The following is a 16,958-nucleotide window of genomic DNA, read 5'->3' as shown; positions in this document are numbered from 1 at the left end:
TGCTTTGATATAAATATGTTTGCCTTAATACTTATAACATGGAAGGTTGGTATACTTGTAATGATTTTGAATTGTAATGAGGAAGAGCTCAAACTGGAAGTGGAACGCGGAAAGTGAATAATTTTGGGCCGTAAAAATATATATACTGATTTAATCTTTTTTTTGAATTCATGTTTTTAGATTTTTAAATATGTTACATTTTAATGCAAAAAGAAACTGTCAGTTTTCCAGTCAGAATGGACAAGGCATTTTTTGCCTTTGGTTAATGTACCTTCTCAAGTAGTTTGAACATTTCTGCGACTAGTTAAGAACCCTTAGAAGTAAAAGTACAAATTTAAGAGGACAGAAAATGAGAGGTTGGTTGTCAATGTGGGAAAAATGGTGGCAGAGGGGGAGGTGGTGGTGGTGCTATTCCTGCAGATCTAGTGGCTTCTGGAGGTGTAGGTGGTGGAAGAGGGGTCACTCCCGTTCCAGGAGGAGGCGGAGGAGGGAGTGAAATAGGTGAGTAGAGGTTGTTTGGGGATGCTGAGCTTAAGGGAGGTGGAGGGGGAAGGTCTTGGTCTGTGCAGGGCGCTGGAGGTAGTGGTGGTGGTAGTGGGACAGATGAATTGGCATTCATTGGAGCTTCAGGTAGAGGAGGGTCAGGGAGGTCGGTAGACAGGTTTGGGACGGATGGCAGAGGGACAGCGATGCCTTGGCTGGTTCTGCACCAAAAGAACAAGTTTAGTTTCAATAATTTTGCAGTATTTATTACATTTACTGTTTGGATTCTATCATCAAGTTTACACAAAGGCTGAAATCATTGAGAACAAGATGAATCGTTAATAGTATTTGACAGCATGACTGCGAACCACTTGAGAAATTTGGCTTGTGTTCAGAATGAGTCAATCATATGCAAAGTTTTGTAAAAACAGAGAAAGTAGATGGAAGTTTTTGCCATGTTTTTATAATGTGGACGTACGTAGGGAGTTCTGCATTGCTTGGTATGTGCACTGTCCTGCTTCTTGGGGGCTCCTGTGAGACCTATGAAGAAAACAAAGCCATTTTTACATCTTCCCTTCCGTAGTAGGCATCAAGACGGATCCCATTAACCTGGAAACTGTGTCCGATGGCGTCCAGGCTGAAGTACGAAATAGGGGTTCGCGAATAGCTTCTCTCCGGCTCCCTGCCCGAAGCGGGCGGCGCTACCAACTTGGCCCGTGTGTGATTTTTGGGCGCGGTGAAGGTGCTGATCTCTCTTCTGGATACTTTTTCGTAGTGAATAGATGCAGCCTACACCAAAAAAGACATTTAAAGTACAAATGTACACTCAGTGATTTTTTTTTTTTTTTTTTTTAGGGTTCAAGACGTATCTGACCGTGGATAAGAGGTTGACCGAAGACTGCATGCTCTTGACCTGCTCGGCTTGAGACTCCAACAGTCGGAGAAGCAGAGTGGACACGCTGTTGATTTGGTAGGTGACACTGGCTAATGCCTGGGTGGCCAATGCTTTGGCCTCCTCCAGAGCCTTGCTTGGCTCATTTGCCTGCTTTGTAAAGTATCTCATATTAGTATATGTATATATAGTACATGTGTATATAGTGTATTCATTCAGGTCATTTTGTTAGCTATTAGTACTTTTTAAAGACATCGTGTGGCAATGTTTTAGTAGATGTTAAATTAGGGATTTCTAAGAAAAATATGTGCTCTGGGAAAGTATCCATATTTACTTCATTGGTTTGAAATTGGAACTTTACTGCAAATATTTGATTATTTTTGGACACTTATTATATTTTCAAGTAAATTTAAGGTAGATTATATCGTTTTTAAATTATTATTTTTTTGGTGACATGTGTGTTGTTAGACTTTTTTGTTATAAAGTAAAATGTCAACTAATGCATTTAAGATAATTATTACAAAATAGAAATGCAGATAAATTAATCCTGTTTGAGGTAACATTTTCCATTGATTCCAAATTTAAGGTACTGCCAAATTATTTCTTTCCTTACTAATATAAAATACAATTCATAACACATTTTTTCATTGTAGATGGCAATGCTGATATTGTAAAAGTTGATGTTATCACCTGCAGGTAATTGTTTTCGCAGTAGTCTGCAACTTGCTGCAGGTTGCTGTGGTTCTCAATCAGTTTCTTCCTGGCTTCCGGCGCCTCCTGGAAAATCTGAGAAATCACCTGGGAAATCTTCTTAAGGTCCGTCGCCATTGCTCTTTAAAAAAAATTATATATTCTTTGATTTTTTTTGTCTTTTTCCTCAGCCCGTTGCTTCAGACTAGTTCACATGGAAGCATGTTGATACTTGAAGACGGAGGAGGGCGTTTTTGGTTGGAGGTCCTGGCTGAGGAAGAGTTAGGGCGGGACTATGTGGAGATTGAATTACTTTGGATCCACTGGCAAAGCTCGATCACTAGAGGTCAGTATAAACTAAAAGACATACTTCTGACACACTGCCACAAAACACTATATACAAGAATAATACGTAAAAGTAAGTATAATACTGTAATGCCCCAATATAGACAAAACATGGCCACAATAAACAAAAAAAAGCAAAGTAGGGCCACCCCTATTAAAAAAAATAAAATAAAATAAAAATATGATATTTTCACGACTATAGGGCGCACCACATTTAAAGGCGCAGCCTCAATGAATGACCCATTTTAATTTTTTTTTCCATTTATAAAGTACACTAATTTTTAGACATTTTTGACCGATTATTGGACAATAAACAATGACGTGTGATACAAACTCGTCAATTTACAGTGCAAGTGAAACATTATTATTGCTTAATGACAGCCCAGTTTAAGAAAACAAAAACTAAAGCAAACCAAAAAAACCTGTATGAGTAGTTCCACTGTAGTGTTTGGTGAAATCCTCATCAGTAACCATAAAATAAAATATTTAGTAAAACAAAGATCAGCTTATTTTCTTGGCATCAGGCCTTCATTGAGTCATGTGACATTGGCATTTGCTTAAGTAAGAACAAGAACCACAGGTTTTCAAACACAATATCCACTGCGAGTATACCACAACATACAAAGCAATGTGTCCAACTTTCAGTATTTCCATTCATTTATTTGTTCTTTTCTCACACAGAAATGAATATCAGGTTTTAGGAACTAAACCACACCCTAAAAAAAACCTGAATAACTCATCACAGAGTTGCTGCAACCAGTAGAAAAGTACCAGAACAAGAAAAACTTTTATCAAGGTAAGTTCTCTACAAGAAAGCTTTAAAAAATCATATTCTGCTCTTAACTTTACAGTAATAATATGCCACAATTCCAGAATGCCTTTCTAAAAGGGGAATAAAAGCCAAGAGGCTTATAGCAACGCTGAACAAGTTGAAAGAATTTCTGGCAATGTCACAAGACAAAAGTCTCGCTTCGCCCTGAATATTTACATATCCCAACTCAACCTTTTTTAAAATGTTGGTTAATGTATATGTATTCAAAGACAACAACTATTTGTAATGTCTTATTTTCTCTTCAACAGATATTTAACTTCTTTGACCGCCAATCAAATGGATTAAATGGATGCTGTGACTAAATAATTCACTTTAAGGACAGAAAAAGACACAGGTAATGCAAAAATGCACCCATTTAACTCAATGGCTCTCATTAATGGCATTTTTTCAATTAAAAATGGTTAGAATTCCGAAATATTAACTTTTGACAAGATGTTCAATGTAAGAAAAGGTATTTCTTGTGATCTAAACTAAAGTTTTTATGGTAAACGCACTGTGTAAACATTTTTTAGAGTGGCAGTAACAGAAAAGCATTTCCATCTTTAATCGTTAACCAAATCGACCTCTTTTCGACTATCATTTACTCAGTTTGAGGCTAAAGATCAAACTAAATGGTTAAAAAGGCACTTTGAAAGGACTCAATCCGGGGCAATTTGTTCCTCTTCTGGCAGTATCGCCATAATCTACACAATCTTATCACTCTCCTCTCTGTAATCGGTCTTGTCAAAGTTAACCTTTTGCCTGACAAGTTGAAACATCAGATTCCTCAATTCTTTTTCTTTTTTAAAATGTATTTATCGTTCTTTTTTGCCAGGATATTTTTTATTATTTGTTAAAAAATAATAATTTAATCTCTATGACAGTCTATGGTAGTGAATGAGTTAAAAAAAACAATAATTACCATAACTTAACCATCATTTTTGCATTTAAAAGAAAAAAATTATTAATTGGAAGTTAACAGCATGTGAAAAAATATGTATATGTATATTTATATATGTGTATGTATATGTATATGTATATGTATATGTATATGTATATGTATATGTATATGTATATGTATATGTATATGTATATGTATATGTATATGTATATGTATATGTATATGTATATGTATATGTATATGTATATGTATATGTATATGTATATGTATATGTATATGCATATGTATATGTATATGTGATCTATAAATTCACTAGAGTGTAGGTTGTATTTAACATTCTTTTTGGGCCATTTTCATTCATTTTCACCATTTCTGCAGGCCAATAAAAAGGAGGCCATTATTTCGACCCCTTTTTGATTTATCCAATCGTCCCACTCTATGACCTCAAGACATGATGTCACTTCTCTCGCAGCTGCAATACGAGACCGCGAAACGGCAAGCATCAATCATTCGGCCCTCTTCAAAAAGCCTAGACGCCGCATTCGTATTAAAAACACCGCCAGCAGCTGTTCCTCCGTGAATTCATTTACACGCCGTCAAATATGATATTTAAACAGTACATAATCATATCCTCCTCCTTCTTTTGGTTGATTAGCCACATTCAAAAGGCGCGGCGTTGTATTTATTAGTCAGCAGTGGGAGAACAGACAGAAAATGGACGTTGGGAATAACACAGAGGGAAAAAATAGGCATCGAAATGACTTTTGACTCATAGCTGACAAGACGCGACCTTACTGGCGGCGTACGTATTTTTTACGCTAAGCGCATCACTGGCCAACGTACGTTTGGAATTGGCTTTTTGAGAAAGGCTATCATCGTTTCTTCACACCTGGCGGCATTCTATTACAGGGAAAGCTACATTCAATGATTTGAGGATTGAAAAATGGAAAGAAAACATACTCACACACCCATCCACACACACACACACACATATAGGTGAAATCAGAAAATAAATCAGCTTATTGTCAGTCCAAAGGAAACTTTGATCGCTCTTTTCAAACTTTAAGAATAAAAATGTTAAAATATATGTAGATTAAATTCAGATAGTGATTAAATAATGTAATGTGTGGAAGTTAGAAGGTACTTGGCAGGATGCAGTCTGTCAATAAGTTGTCGGTTAAGTTAGTTTCCATTGATTGTGATATCTCTTATCTTTCAACTGTGACGTCAAGACGCACAATCCTATCCATCAACGGGGTGCTTGAGTTCCTCTTTGGGGAAAGTCAGTGTTTTCTTCCCAAAGATAACAAACGTGAGGATCTGATAAAAAAATTGCTCATCATTGGACCACCTTGACATTCACATGTTCACATGTTTTGTACTGCAGGGGTTCAATGGGTTCCTCCAAATTATATCTATCTTATTACCACAAATTCTTGCAAATTTACATTCAACAAAAGTTAAAATAGACTATACAAAAACACTAGTTAATTTCCTGCAGAGACAAAAGATTATTATATTACACATATTAACAAAACTTGCAAAAACTCCAATTTTATAGTGGCGTGTTATTACTGTTTTAAACCAGTATGTACAATAATGCCATTTTTTTCCTTAGAAAATAATTTTTAAACACAACTTCATTTATTTATGACTTTAAAAACACTACCAGATCATTGTCGAATGTTAGTATGAATGGTCATCTGTCTCCAAGTATCCCTAAAGGCGACCAATCTAGGGCGTCGTCCAGACTTTTAAAAAATGAATGAACTTTAAAAGCATTTTTAAACACACTGAGCGTTTCTCTTTAACAATTTTGATCCCCAACATACGTCTTACTCTTCTAATTCCCCCCAAGCTCGTCAAGCCTTTACTTTCTATCCCCTCACCCCCTCCTCTGCTTTTCCCCTTGAGCCGAATGTGTATTAGTGTGTATTTGTGTGTATTTGTGCTGAGCGAGTCACCAGAGAGCAAAGTATGTGTAGTCCCTCCCCGTGTCGCTCTCCTAGAGGCGCTGCTGACAAGTCTATATCCTCCGCCCCATATCTTATCCACCATATCTCCCTGATGCTGATGCTGCTCGTCCGGAGGAGGAGGAGGGCGAGAAAAGGCGGGTTCGGGTGTGCGCCGCGTTTAAGGTTGGGCTTCACGTTTACCATCGTAAAGGGGGTGCATGTGCAGGCTACAGGGGCGTGTGGCTTCTTGACTCACCCTCACGCTGGGACTTTAAAAAGACACTTGCTGAGCTTGGTGACCATTCCAAAGAGAGGAGCAGCTTTTAGACCCTCTAGTTGAAGGGTGTGCTTGTTTTAGTTTTTTTCTTACTACTTTTTACCCTCTTTTTTTTACATTTGCTGGCCGGGAGGCAGACATGCGTACGTTGGTGTGGTCACTGGCGTTCCTGCTACAAACACTGCAGCCATGCCGAGCTTTGCCGGAAAGCTGGATGCCGGGGGAATATTCCAACACCGGGGCTGATGCGGTGAGGTTCCTGGCCGACTACAACCGTACAGCAGAGATGGTTTTGTTCTACAGTGTTTCAGCCAGCTGGAAGTACAACACTAACTTGACAGAACACAACTCGCAACTGCAGGTATGTACGCTCCGCCTTTTTTGGGATAGAAAATCAGTTTGGTGCCAATAATCATGTGCGCTGATAGATTAATTTGGAGGTTGCCCAAATTTTCCTGTAAAAAAAACAAAAACAAACGGAAAGTCAAAGTGCAAGTTTTTCAAGTTATGTAAATAGACAGTTAAATTGTCAAATTCCGATTCTTGTGTTATTCAACAAAACTAATACTGTAAAATATATCTATTTGAAGTGGGAGGTCTGGCAGAGAATGACTTAAATGCGATTTAATTCCAAGCTTTTATTGTGAAGGGCATGCTTATACAGCTGCCACAACAAAATGACATTGTAGCTTGGACAACAGGTGGAGATGGCGTCCCCCCACTGCGGGCTATTTGTTTTCAGGACTGTAAAAATGGATGCGAGCCCATTTTTTTAACAAAAAAAATGCATTTTTGCAAAAATGTCGATCCACATTAATCACAAGGAAAGTCGTGTGTCATCACTGCAGTGGAAGGGAAACAAAAAAATGATGATTCAGAATAAAAAGCTGTAACAAATAGATGACTAAAACTAAAAAAAACCCTCCCTACACAGACAAGAATATGTTATGTTTATCAAATACTCTTTAAAAACAAAATATAGGTAATATAATAACAATAAACCTCATTTTAACCCAATAGAAGAGTACTAATGTGCCAAAATACAAACCCTGAACCACAAAAATAGAGTAGAATATCTAAAAATCACAAAAAAAATAAATTATTAACAATTTATACTATAACTCGTGCACCCTCAATTAGTTGGTGCCCTATGCAGTTGCCCATATTGCCTATAGCAACCCTCATATTTCTTTTAAGCATATAGCTTGAGAATTGGATCTTGACTATGTGTGGCAGTACACAAAGATTACACAGTTAGTGCTCCAAGTTGGTTGCCATCCTCACTTTTCCCGTTTACTGGGAAAACCCCATTTAGAAGCCATTGCAAAGGAAAACCAGAACCGACTGGAAAGAAGTTGTGGTGCGGCCTAATCACGACGCGTGTGCAAATATTTTCCCATTTTTTTGACCGAGCCCACTTGTGTTTGTTGTAGTGGACCTTGAGCCAAACGTGCATGCTTGCAAAACAACAAAAAATGTAAATACAGCATGAAGAGTGCAAAGAGGGAAATGAAAAATGGCACGTACACATTTTTGTTCAAAAATAGGTCAATACATATATTCTGGAAATTCGGTATTATTTAAAAATGTATGTCTATGTGAATAAATTTAAAGTGATTCATGCAAGCTAGCATCTACAGGCCTTTTTTAATGTGATAATGTGAAATCAGATTTTTAGCAATTGCCCTGCATTGTAAAGCTATTCATCACTGAGAAAAAAAAGTAAATGTACTAGTTAGGATATAACATAGATCAAAAAAAATTGGCAGCGTCTTTAACTTTAATCAAACAAGTCAGGAATTTGTAGCAAACAGCCACATGATGAAAAATGGCTCCATTTTATGTCAAATGCTTTGTATAATACGTATGATAAATGATACAGCGACAAGGGGGAAATATGGAAAACACTTCATTTTAATGTCAATATTTGATTTCTGGGCAAACAAAATGAGTCTTATGAAAAATTCAACAACCACACCTGTGATATATTTGCATATGCTTAAGCCAGACTTTTGCTGAACTGCGTTTTCAGCATTTTCAAAGAAACTAATGTGAAGACAGCTAATTCAAATTCTTGATCCCTGGAACATGAAGTTGGCTGAAAAAATGGCATTAATGACTGGATGTGTGGTTAAAACTTGCTTGCGATATCCTTCATCTAGCGTATAATAAATATTTCTTGCCATGTGTTCAGGTCAGCGCATCCTTAGACGAGCAGGCCTTCACTGAAGCCTGGGGTCTCAAGGCCAAGACCGTTTTCTCCAAAGAGCTGCTTGAGACTTTCGACCCCAAAAATCAGAAACTAATGCAACTGCTGATGCTCCTCGGAACCGCCAACCTGTCTCCAGACGAAAGAAGCGAGGTTTGTGCCGACTGCTCAAAAATATAATTTTGAGAGCTGGTTTCAACAGTACTTACATATTAAACACTACTTAGATATTATACAGTACTTAGATATTAAACAGTACTTAGATATTAAACAGTACTTAGATATTAAACAGTACTTAGATATTAAACTGTACTTAGACATAAAAACAGTACTTAAATATTAAACAGTACTTAGATATTAAACTGTACTTAGACATAAAAACAGTACTTAAATATTACACAGTACTTAAATATTAAACAGTACTTAGATATTAAACTGTACTTAGATATTAAACTGTACTTACATATTAAACTGTACTTAGACATAAAAACAGTACTTAGATATTAAAATGTACTTACATATTAAACAGTACTTAGATATTAAACCTTACATGGTTATTAAACCGTACTTGGATATTAAACAGAACTTAGCTATTAAACTCTCTCATGAATATAATTTTGAGAGCTGGTTTCAACAGTACTTAGATATTAAACAGTACTTAGATATTAAACTGTACTTAGATATTACACTGTACTTAGATATTAAACTGTACTTTGATATTAAACTGTACTTAGATATTAAACTGTACTTAGACATAAAAAACAGTACTTAGATATTAAACAGTACTTAGATATTAAACAGTACTTAGATATTAAACATTACTTAGATATTAAACAGTACTTTGATATTAAACAGTACTTAGATATTAAACTCTCTCATGAATATAATTTTGAGAGCTGGTTTCTACAGTAAACTCTCCGTCACCATAAGACTGGTGACTCTCAAAAATGTACCCCTCCAATCCTCTGTAGAATGCCTCAACTTCCATTTGTGTGTTATATCCACAGTACAACACCCTCCTGAGCACCATGGATAGTATTTACTCCACCGCCAAGGTCCACCCGCAGCCTAACATCTCTTGGAGTCTCGAACCTGGTGAGTCAACTCTGATTGAAGGCTGAGGGTTACAAAAGGGTGATTTACAGAGGAACAACTTGTCAAAAAAATCCTTCTTATCGGTTCCTGTGAACGCAACAGGATGGGCCAAGTTACTTGACTCAGGAAGTGTTTTGGAGGTTTGGAACAACAACGCGCTAATGGCCGCGGCGTGTTGGAAACAATGGCCGAGTGTGTTTTGCTTGCCGTAAATTAAGGATTATTGACTATAGAAATAATGTAGATTTGTTGTTGTTGCCTTAACTGAGGCATATAAAGGAAGAAGTGGAAAATAACATTAAATTAGTTGTAAAATAGGCTAAATTCCTCATATTTTACTTTTTAATTGTCGGAAAGAACATTTCATAAAACATTTTAGAGTGGCAAGGCTTGGCATGGAAAGTATTTGCCCTCATTGTACAGTACAAAGTATTATGGTTATAATATTTACTAGATAAAGTTCAATAAACACACTAAGATAAATTTTACTGCATGACAGGAAGAGCAGTATTATAGAGATACATTATTTGGGGATGTTAAATGGATGACTCATATTTATTGGCACATATATTTTAATTCCATAACCACAGCAAGGACAGGGAGGAGTTTTACAAGTAACATGAGTTTTGTTTATTTCAGACTACTTTTTTAAATGTTGCTGCTGTTATTTTTATTATATTTACTTGAGTTAGAGTGGGTTTTATTTTAAAGTTGTTTTCCAGGTTCTGGAAATGTATTCTCGCTTGTTTGAATGTTTTTTTTGTCCTAATTTTGATCTTTTCCAGATCTAACGAACATCATGGCGACTTCCAGGAGCTACAAAAAACTCTTGTACGCATGGGAGGGTTGGCACAATGTCTCGGGTGTTCCCCTCAAGAAACACTACCCCAGGTTTGTCGAACTGGGGAATAAAGCCTCCAGAGCCGACGGTAAGAAAAGACAAAAAGACTTTATTGTCCTCATACTGAGTTGAAATTGAAGACATTTGTACCTGAGATAAATTCTTGGAAGGCTGATGAAATATCTAAAAATCAGTCTGGTTTTCTTTGCGATTTTTTCATAGGATTTAAAGACACTGGAGAAAGCTGGCGTGGCTTATACGAAACAGAAAACTTCCAAGAAGACATTGAAAAGGTCTACAAGACAATCCAACCCCTCTACCAGCACCTCCATGCCTTTGTGCGGCGCCGACTCTACGACCAATACGGTCCCAAATACATCAACCTCAAAGGACCGATCCCAGCTCATCTACTCGGTAGGACAATATTTTTATAGCCATCTGGATGGGAATGATAACGGACTTTAGGCTTCTCAGCTTATCTTATTTGAGATGTACATAAGAATGGACGTAGATGCTTAAAGCAGGCATTTCCTACGGCATGTGTAAGCCAGCTTAAGAGTGTTTTCTTCCTTGCACTCAGGAAACATGTGGGGCCAAACCTGGAACAACATCTACGGCTTGATGATACCGTTTCCGGACAAACCCAACATGGACGTGACTAAAGAAATGATCGCCCAAGTAAGTGAGGGGAACTATTGTATATGAGATACCATCACTGCTTACTACTGCTCTCGCATTGCACTCCATTATTTTTTCCTCCTTTTGTATACACTAAACAAAAAAGTACGTGCAGTATTGAAAACATTTCACACAGTGTTGAACTGCTCGTACGTGACAAAGAAATGCTCTCACACATTACATTAATAAGACCACTGATTATTCTATCAAAACCAAGTATGCTCTCACAAACAACTTTATGATTTTTTTGGTATATGCTGATATTCAATTGAAATGCTCTCACACATAGGCTCTCTTACATAAGCTCTCTCACATAAGCTCTCTCACTTAAGCTCTCTCACTTAAGCTCTCTCACATAAGTTCTCTCACATAAGTTCTTTCACATAAGCTCTCTCACATAAGTTCTCTCACATAAGCTCTCTCACATAAGCTCTCTCACATAAGCTCTCTCATTTAAGATCTCTCAAATAAGCTCTCTCACGAAGCTCTCTCACAAAAGCTCTCTCACATAAGCTCTCTCACATAAGCTCTCTCACTTAAGCTCTCTCACATAAGCTCTCTCACATAAGCTCTCTCACATAAGCTCTCTCACATAAGCTCTCACACTTAAGCTCTCACACTTAAGCTCTCACACATAAGCTCTCACAAACAACTTTATGACATTTTTATAAATGCTGATGTCAAATTGAAATGCTCTCTCACAAAGCAAAATTACTTTCAAACTCTCGCACGTGTGACTGAAATGCTCTCACACATTAGCTCTCACAAACAACTATCATTTTTTTATACATACTGATAACAAATAGAAATGCTCTCACACATAAGCACATTTGAATAGGTCTCACAGTCACAATTAAAATGTGTTTCCAACACTTTAAATCTCTCTTTTTTTCCAGGGCTATGACGCCAAACGTATGTTTCGCGTGGCAGAGGAGTTCTTCACATCTCTGAATTTATCGCCCATGCCTGATGAATTCTGGAACGGCTCCATGTTGGAAAAGCCCGACGACCGAGAGGTTGTGTGTCACGCTTCCGCCTGGGACTTTTACAACCGCAAAGACTTCCGGTAACTACAATCATATTGGTCATATGGATAATATAGCCTTTTGACTGTGGTTTTCCTCCATTTTTAGGATCAAACAGTGCACCACGGTGACAATGGAGCAGCTCTTCACCGTCCACCACGAGATGGGCCACATTCAATATTACCTGCAGTACAAAGACCAACCGGTGGGATTCCGTCGGGGTGCCAATCCCGGCTTCCACGAGGCCATCGGCGACGTTCTGTCTCTGTCCGTTTCTACACCTAAACACCTCCATACCATCGGACTACTGGAATCTGCAGAGTCTGACGCCGGTAGAAAGAAAATCCAGCACAAAAATCCCGATTGGAAAACCTTCAACTAAAATTTCCGCTATGTTTTCCCTTTCAGAAACTGACATCAACTACCTGTTAAAAATGGCGTTGGAGAAAATAGCCTTCCTTCCCTTTGGCTATCTCATCGACCAATGGCGTTGGGGTGTATTTGCGGGTAACACACCCCCAGAGAGTTACAACTCGGAATGGTGGTACCTGAGGTAAGCTTGTGTTTAAAATCGGGTTTTAATTTCTAGAATTGTGTTCACTTCTCCTACAAAAAGTCATTCTTATACGATGACTTGCTTGTATAAGTCGGGGCAATCCATCTGTTTCTTATTTCTTCTCTCAAGGACAAAATATCAAGGCATCTGCCAACCTAGCAAGCGCAACGAAGATCACTTTGACGCTGCCGCAAAATACCACATTCCTGCAAATGTGCCATACATCAGGTAATGTTTTGTTTTTAACCGACTAACCTAGGGGTGGGTAAACTTTTTGGGTCCAGGGGACACATTGACTTTAAAAATTTCAGGTCAGCACAAGATACGATACAAATAAAAAAGTGCATCCGTTAACAGTACATATGAAACATAAACAGAAAAAAAATATTAACATACTCATCATTCATCATTAAAGTATAAAGTACAAAGTAAAGTCAAAAGGAATGTATTAAGAAATATTAAAATGTCATTTAAAAAAAAGACAGAGGGGCAAAAAAATAGCCAGGACCGCCTTTTCAAGCCACAAAAAAAATGTAATAGAAAATGGGAATAGCCCTAACAATGGGTTCAAGATGGGAATTGAGGTGTTATTGCATACTGTGATTCTAATACAGAATTGCCGGTAATGGGATTGTTATTTTGTATTTTTTTTTTTAAACATAAAGCTATACAATTGCAGGAAACTGGCTCCATGGAGACAAGCTGCACTTAGTTTTGCACCAAAGTACACGACAATGCATATAGGGAACATTTGATCCCTTCCTTGAGGGGTTATTTTGTTTTTAGTCAGGCAGTAAAGCAGCATAGGCGAATCTACCACTTTTAAAAAATAGCTTCTCTGCTGGGATTAAGAAAATCCCAAGAATTGATGTCCATTTAAAACCAAAATGTCATCATTTTGATATCATTTCTTGCTTCTCGCAGGTATTTCTTCAGCTTCATCTTGCAGTTCCAACTCCACGAAAAGCTGTGTGAGGCAGCCAATCACACTGGACCTTTGCATACTTGTGACATCTACCGCTCTGCAGCAGCAGGCGCCCTCTTGAAGTAAGTTTTTTATTCCAAAAACAGACGTTTTAAGGAAATATTGGATTGACCTTTTGACCAATTGTGGTTGTGTCTCTCTCTAGAAAAATTCTTCAGGCAGGATCCTCCAAATCTTGGCCCGTTGTCCTCCAAGAGGCCATCGGGACGGACAAATTAGACGCGGGTGCACTCATGAGATACTTTGACCCTATTATCAAGTGGCTGGAAACACAAAATGCAGATCAAGTCCTGGGATGGCCTGACTTTAGCTGGGTACCGCCCATTCCCGAGGGATATCCAGAGGATATTGGTAAGATGCACGTAAATAGATAATGTTAGGTTTCCTCCTCCAAGTGGTTTTGTGGCTAATGTCGCCCTCATCCGTGTAGATAAAAATACAAATGAGATGGATGCCAAGAATCTTCTAGAGGAGTACAATAGCACAGCTGAAGTGGTCTTCAACGCGTATACCGAGGCCTCGTGGTCGTACAACACGGACATCAACGAAGCCAATAAGCAGCTGATGGTAAGACACCATTTTGTCAAAAAAACAAATGAATGTGAAATCATCTGATCTGTTCATTGTTACAATCTTGAAGAAAAACACAATTGTTTTTGCTGTTTTACCATTCATCTATCACATTTTTTTTTTTTGCACATCAGCTTCAGAAGAGCCTGGAAATGTCAGATCACACTTTGGAATACGGCAAGCTAGCACGAAATTTCGATACAACGGACTTCCAGGACGCTGCAACCAGACGTATCATTCTCAAACTCAGCGAAATCGATAAAGCTGCTCTACCGGCAGATCGGCTTGAAGAGGTATGTTACATTTGTCTTGACGAAAGCCTTACTATACTGTGTCGTTTTTTAAAGAAAAAAGCCTTACTGTGTCTAAGCAAATATTGATCACTACTCTTTTAGTACAACAAGATCGTATCCGACATGGAGACTAAATATAGCGTGGCGCAGGTCTGCAGGGAAAACGGCCAGTGTCACCCGTTGGATCCTGGTAAGAACATCAAGAAAAATCCCATGTTTTTTTTAAGATAATAACGCCATTGTGTATGTTTCAGATCTTCAGAAAATTATGGCAGAGTCCAGAGATTATGAGGAGCTGTTGTTTGCCTGGAAAGGTTGGCGAGATTCAGCAGGCAAAATACTTCGCTCCGATTTCCAGAGATATGTTGAGCTGTCCAATGAAGCTGCCGTACTCAATGGTATGATAACTAGAAACATTTTGGAAACACTATAGCTTTAAAAAACACACACAACAATTTGTTTCACAAACTCTTGATCACTTTAATATAATTTTCAAATATAAATAAGTACAAGACCACAAGCCAACAAGTTTTAAGAAAAAAGCCTTACTATACTATGTCGTTTTTTTTAAAGAAAAAGCCTTACTATACTATGTCGTTTTTATTTTTACAAAAAGCCTTACTATACTATGTCGTTTTTTACGGAAAATGCCTTACTATACTATGTCGTTTTTTAACAGAAAAAGCCTTACTATACTATGTCGTTTTTTTTTTTACAAAAGGCCTTACTATACTATGTCGTTTTTTACGGAAAAATGCCTTACTATACTATGTCGTTTTTTAACAGAAAAAGCCTTACTATACTATGTAGTTTTTTAAAGAAAAAGCCTTACTATACTATGTCGTTTTTTTACGGATAAATGCCTTACTATACTATGTCGTTTTTTTTTTTTTTAAAAGCCTTACTATTCTATGTCGTTTTAAATTTTCAAATTGTGCAATTTATAGTGTATAAAATGCAGTACATTGGGTTATTTGTGAACATATTTTGAACCCACTGCTCACACAAAAACCCTCACACATAGACTTGTCTAATCCTAGCAGGTCCAACCTCACATTTCTCCTTTATCTCCAGGTTACAGCGACAACGGTGCTTCCTGGCGTGCTCTATATGAAACACCGACCTTTGAGGAAGACCTAGAGGCTCTCTGGAAAGAACTGGAACCGCTCTACTTGAACGTGCACGCCTACGTCCGCAGGGCTCTGTATAAAAAATACGGACCTAAACGCATCAACCTGAAAGGACCTATTCCCGCTCACTTACTGGGTGAGTTAACGCTAACTCCTCGTGTTTCCGACAAAAGTGAGCTGAGGGAAGGAAAAAAACACGTTATTTGATTTCAATCTGGATTTTTCTCAAACCTATACACGACCACAAGCCAGCAAGTACTCAACTGTGGAATTCAGCCAAAAAAAAATTCTTTTGTCTAGTAGCATAGCCCACTAATATGCTGCAGATGCCTTCACAGGCAGGAAGTATTTGATTTTCTTTGGGAAGCGTCAAGCGTGAGATTGCGTTTGACACTTTCACACAGTCAGGCATTAAAGTCAGCCGCCAAGAATCCAGCACAAGTCAACAATTACAGGAAAATCACCCCCTGTTTCTGTCGTCTAGGTAACATGTGGGCGCAGACCTGGTCTGGCATCATGGACCTGGTCATGCCTTATCCACACGCCACGCAAGTGGACGCCACGCCGGCCATGGTGGCACAGGTAAATCAATATATGGAAAATACATGTCTTTAATAAATAATGAGTCATTTTTTTTCTTTGAACCCTCGCCATAGGGCTGGGATGCCAAAAGAATGTTTGAGGAATCTGACAATTTCTTCACCTCTCTGGGGCTTCTGCCCATGCCAAACGAGTTCTGGAACAAATCCATGCTGGAGAAGCCCACTGATGGCCGACAAGTGGTCTGCCATGCGTCGGCGTGGGACTTTTACAACAGAAAAGACTTCAGGTTCGGCACGTTTGTCCTCCGCGTTGTCCGAAAAGGGATTCTTGTGTGGCTTAATAGCTCTGCCTTTAACTCCATGCAGGATTAAGCAGTGTACCGTGGTGACCATGGACGACTTGATCACCGTCCACCACGAGATGGGTCATGTGCAGTACTTCTTGCAGTACAAGGATCAGCCCGTGTCTTTCCGCGAGGGCGCCAACCCCGGTTTCCACGAGGCCATCGGCGACGTGCTGGCCTTGTCCGTGTCCACGCCCAAACATCTGCATAGCATCGGACTCCTGGACAAAGTGGAAAATAATCACGGTCAGTTACCAACACACACATCGTCGCCAGTCAAATGGTGACAAGTGTGTATACTGTTGAAACCAGCTCTCAAAATTATATTGTACTGTT

The 16,958-nt window shown here is 38.3% G+C and overlaps 2 protein-coding genes across 4 annotated transcripts in view; one reads left to right on the top strand and one right to left on the bottom strand.

The window, feature by feature from the left end:
• Positions 1-364: 364 nt before the first annotated feature.
• On the bottom strand, positions 365-2,300 carry abi3b (ABI family, member 3b). Its single transcript, XM_077739563.1, has 5 exons — positions 2,066-2,300; positions 1,358-1,525; positions 1,093-1,272; positions 962-1,023; positions 365-704 (listed from the first exon to the last, which is right to left on the bottom strand). Exons 1-5 carry the CDS (start codon positions 2,201-2,203, stop codon positions 365-367), a joined length of 888 nt encoding a protein of 295 aa, XP_077595689.1. The 5' UTR covers positions 2,204-2,300.
• Positions 2,301-3,488: 1,188 nt separating this feature from the next.
• ace (angiotensin I converting enzyme (peptidyl-dipeptidase A) 1) overlaps positions 3,489-16,958 on the top strand; it is a 17,363-nt gene continuing 3,893 nt past the window's right edge. Inside the window, exons 1-21 of one of the 3 annotated variants that reach the window (XM_077738826.1) lie at positions 3,489-3,576; positions 6,492-6,715; positions 8,549-8,716; positions 9,571-9,658; positions 10,444-10,587; positions 10,722-10,913; positions 11,080-11,177; positions 12,074-12,243; positions 12,311-12,534; positions 12,611-12,755; positions 12,888-12,986; positions 13,683-13,805; positions 13,889-14,094; positions 14,174-14,310; positions 14,448-14,606; positions 14,709-14,796; positions 14,861-15,004; positions 15,681-15,872; positions 16,221-16,318; positions 16,393-16,565; positions 16,645-16,868. In XM_077738826.1, coding sequence (XP_077594952.1) covers positions 6,494-6,715; positions 8,549-8,716; positions 9,571-9,658; positions 10,444-10,587; positions 10,722-10,913; positions 11,080-11,177; positions 12,074-12,243; positions 12,311-12,534; positions 12,611-12,755; positions 12,888-12,986; positions 13,683-13,805; positions 13,889-14,094; positions 14,174-14,310; positions 14,448-14,606; positions 14,709-14,796; positions 14,861-15,004; positions 15,681-15,872; positions 16,221-16,318; positions 16,393-16,565; positions 16,645-16,868 — 3,094 coding nt within the window. In that variant the 5' untranslated portion in view covers positions 3,489-3,576; positions 6,492-6,493. Of the gene's footprint in view, positions 3,577-6,134; positions 6,716-8,548; positions 8,717-9,570; positions 9,659-10,443; positions 10,588-10,721; positions 10,914-11,079; positions 11,178-12,073; positions 12,244-12,310; positions 12,535-12,610; positions 12,756-12,887; positions 12,987-13,682; positions 13,806-13,888; positions 14,095-14,173; positions 14,311-14,447; positions 14,607-14,708; positions 14,797-14,860; positions 15,005-15,680; positions 15,873-16,220; positions 16,319-16,392; positions 16,566-16,644; positions 16,869-16,958 lie in introns of those variants that run through there. The other 2 variants (XM_077738825.1, XM_077738824.1) reach the window with 2 other exon arrangements.

The sequence above is a fragment of the Stigmatopora nigra genome, chromosome 18 (assembly GCF_051989575.1).
Source record: "Stigmatopora nigra isolate UIUO_SnigA chromosome 18, RoL_Snig_1.1, whole genome shotgun sequence".
Lineage (NCBI taxonomy): Eukaryota > Metazoa > Chordata > Actinopteri > Syngnathiformes > Syngnathidae > Stigmatopora > Stigmatopora nigra.
Note: the sequence above shows the minus strand (reverse complement) of the source record. Positions and strands in the feature narration are given on the sequence as shown.

What these genes read in the sequence shown, in the direction of transcription:
- abi3b (XM_077739563.1), bottom strand. Translation starts at nt 2,203, where the DNA reads ATGGCGACGGACCTTAAGAAGATTTCCCAGGTGATTTCTCAGATTTTC. An exon ending in GCGAAAACAATTACCTGCAG is followed by an intron (nt 1,526 to 2,065) that starts GTGATAACATCA and finishes TTTACAAAGCAG; the next exon opens with GCAAATGAGCCAAGCAAGGC. An exon ending in CGGTCAACCTCTTATCCACG is followed by an intron (nt 1,273 to 1,357) that starts GTCAGATACGTC and finishes TTTTTGGTGTAG; the next exon opens with GCTGCATCTATTCACTACGA.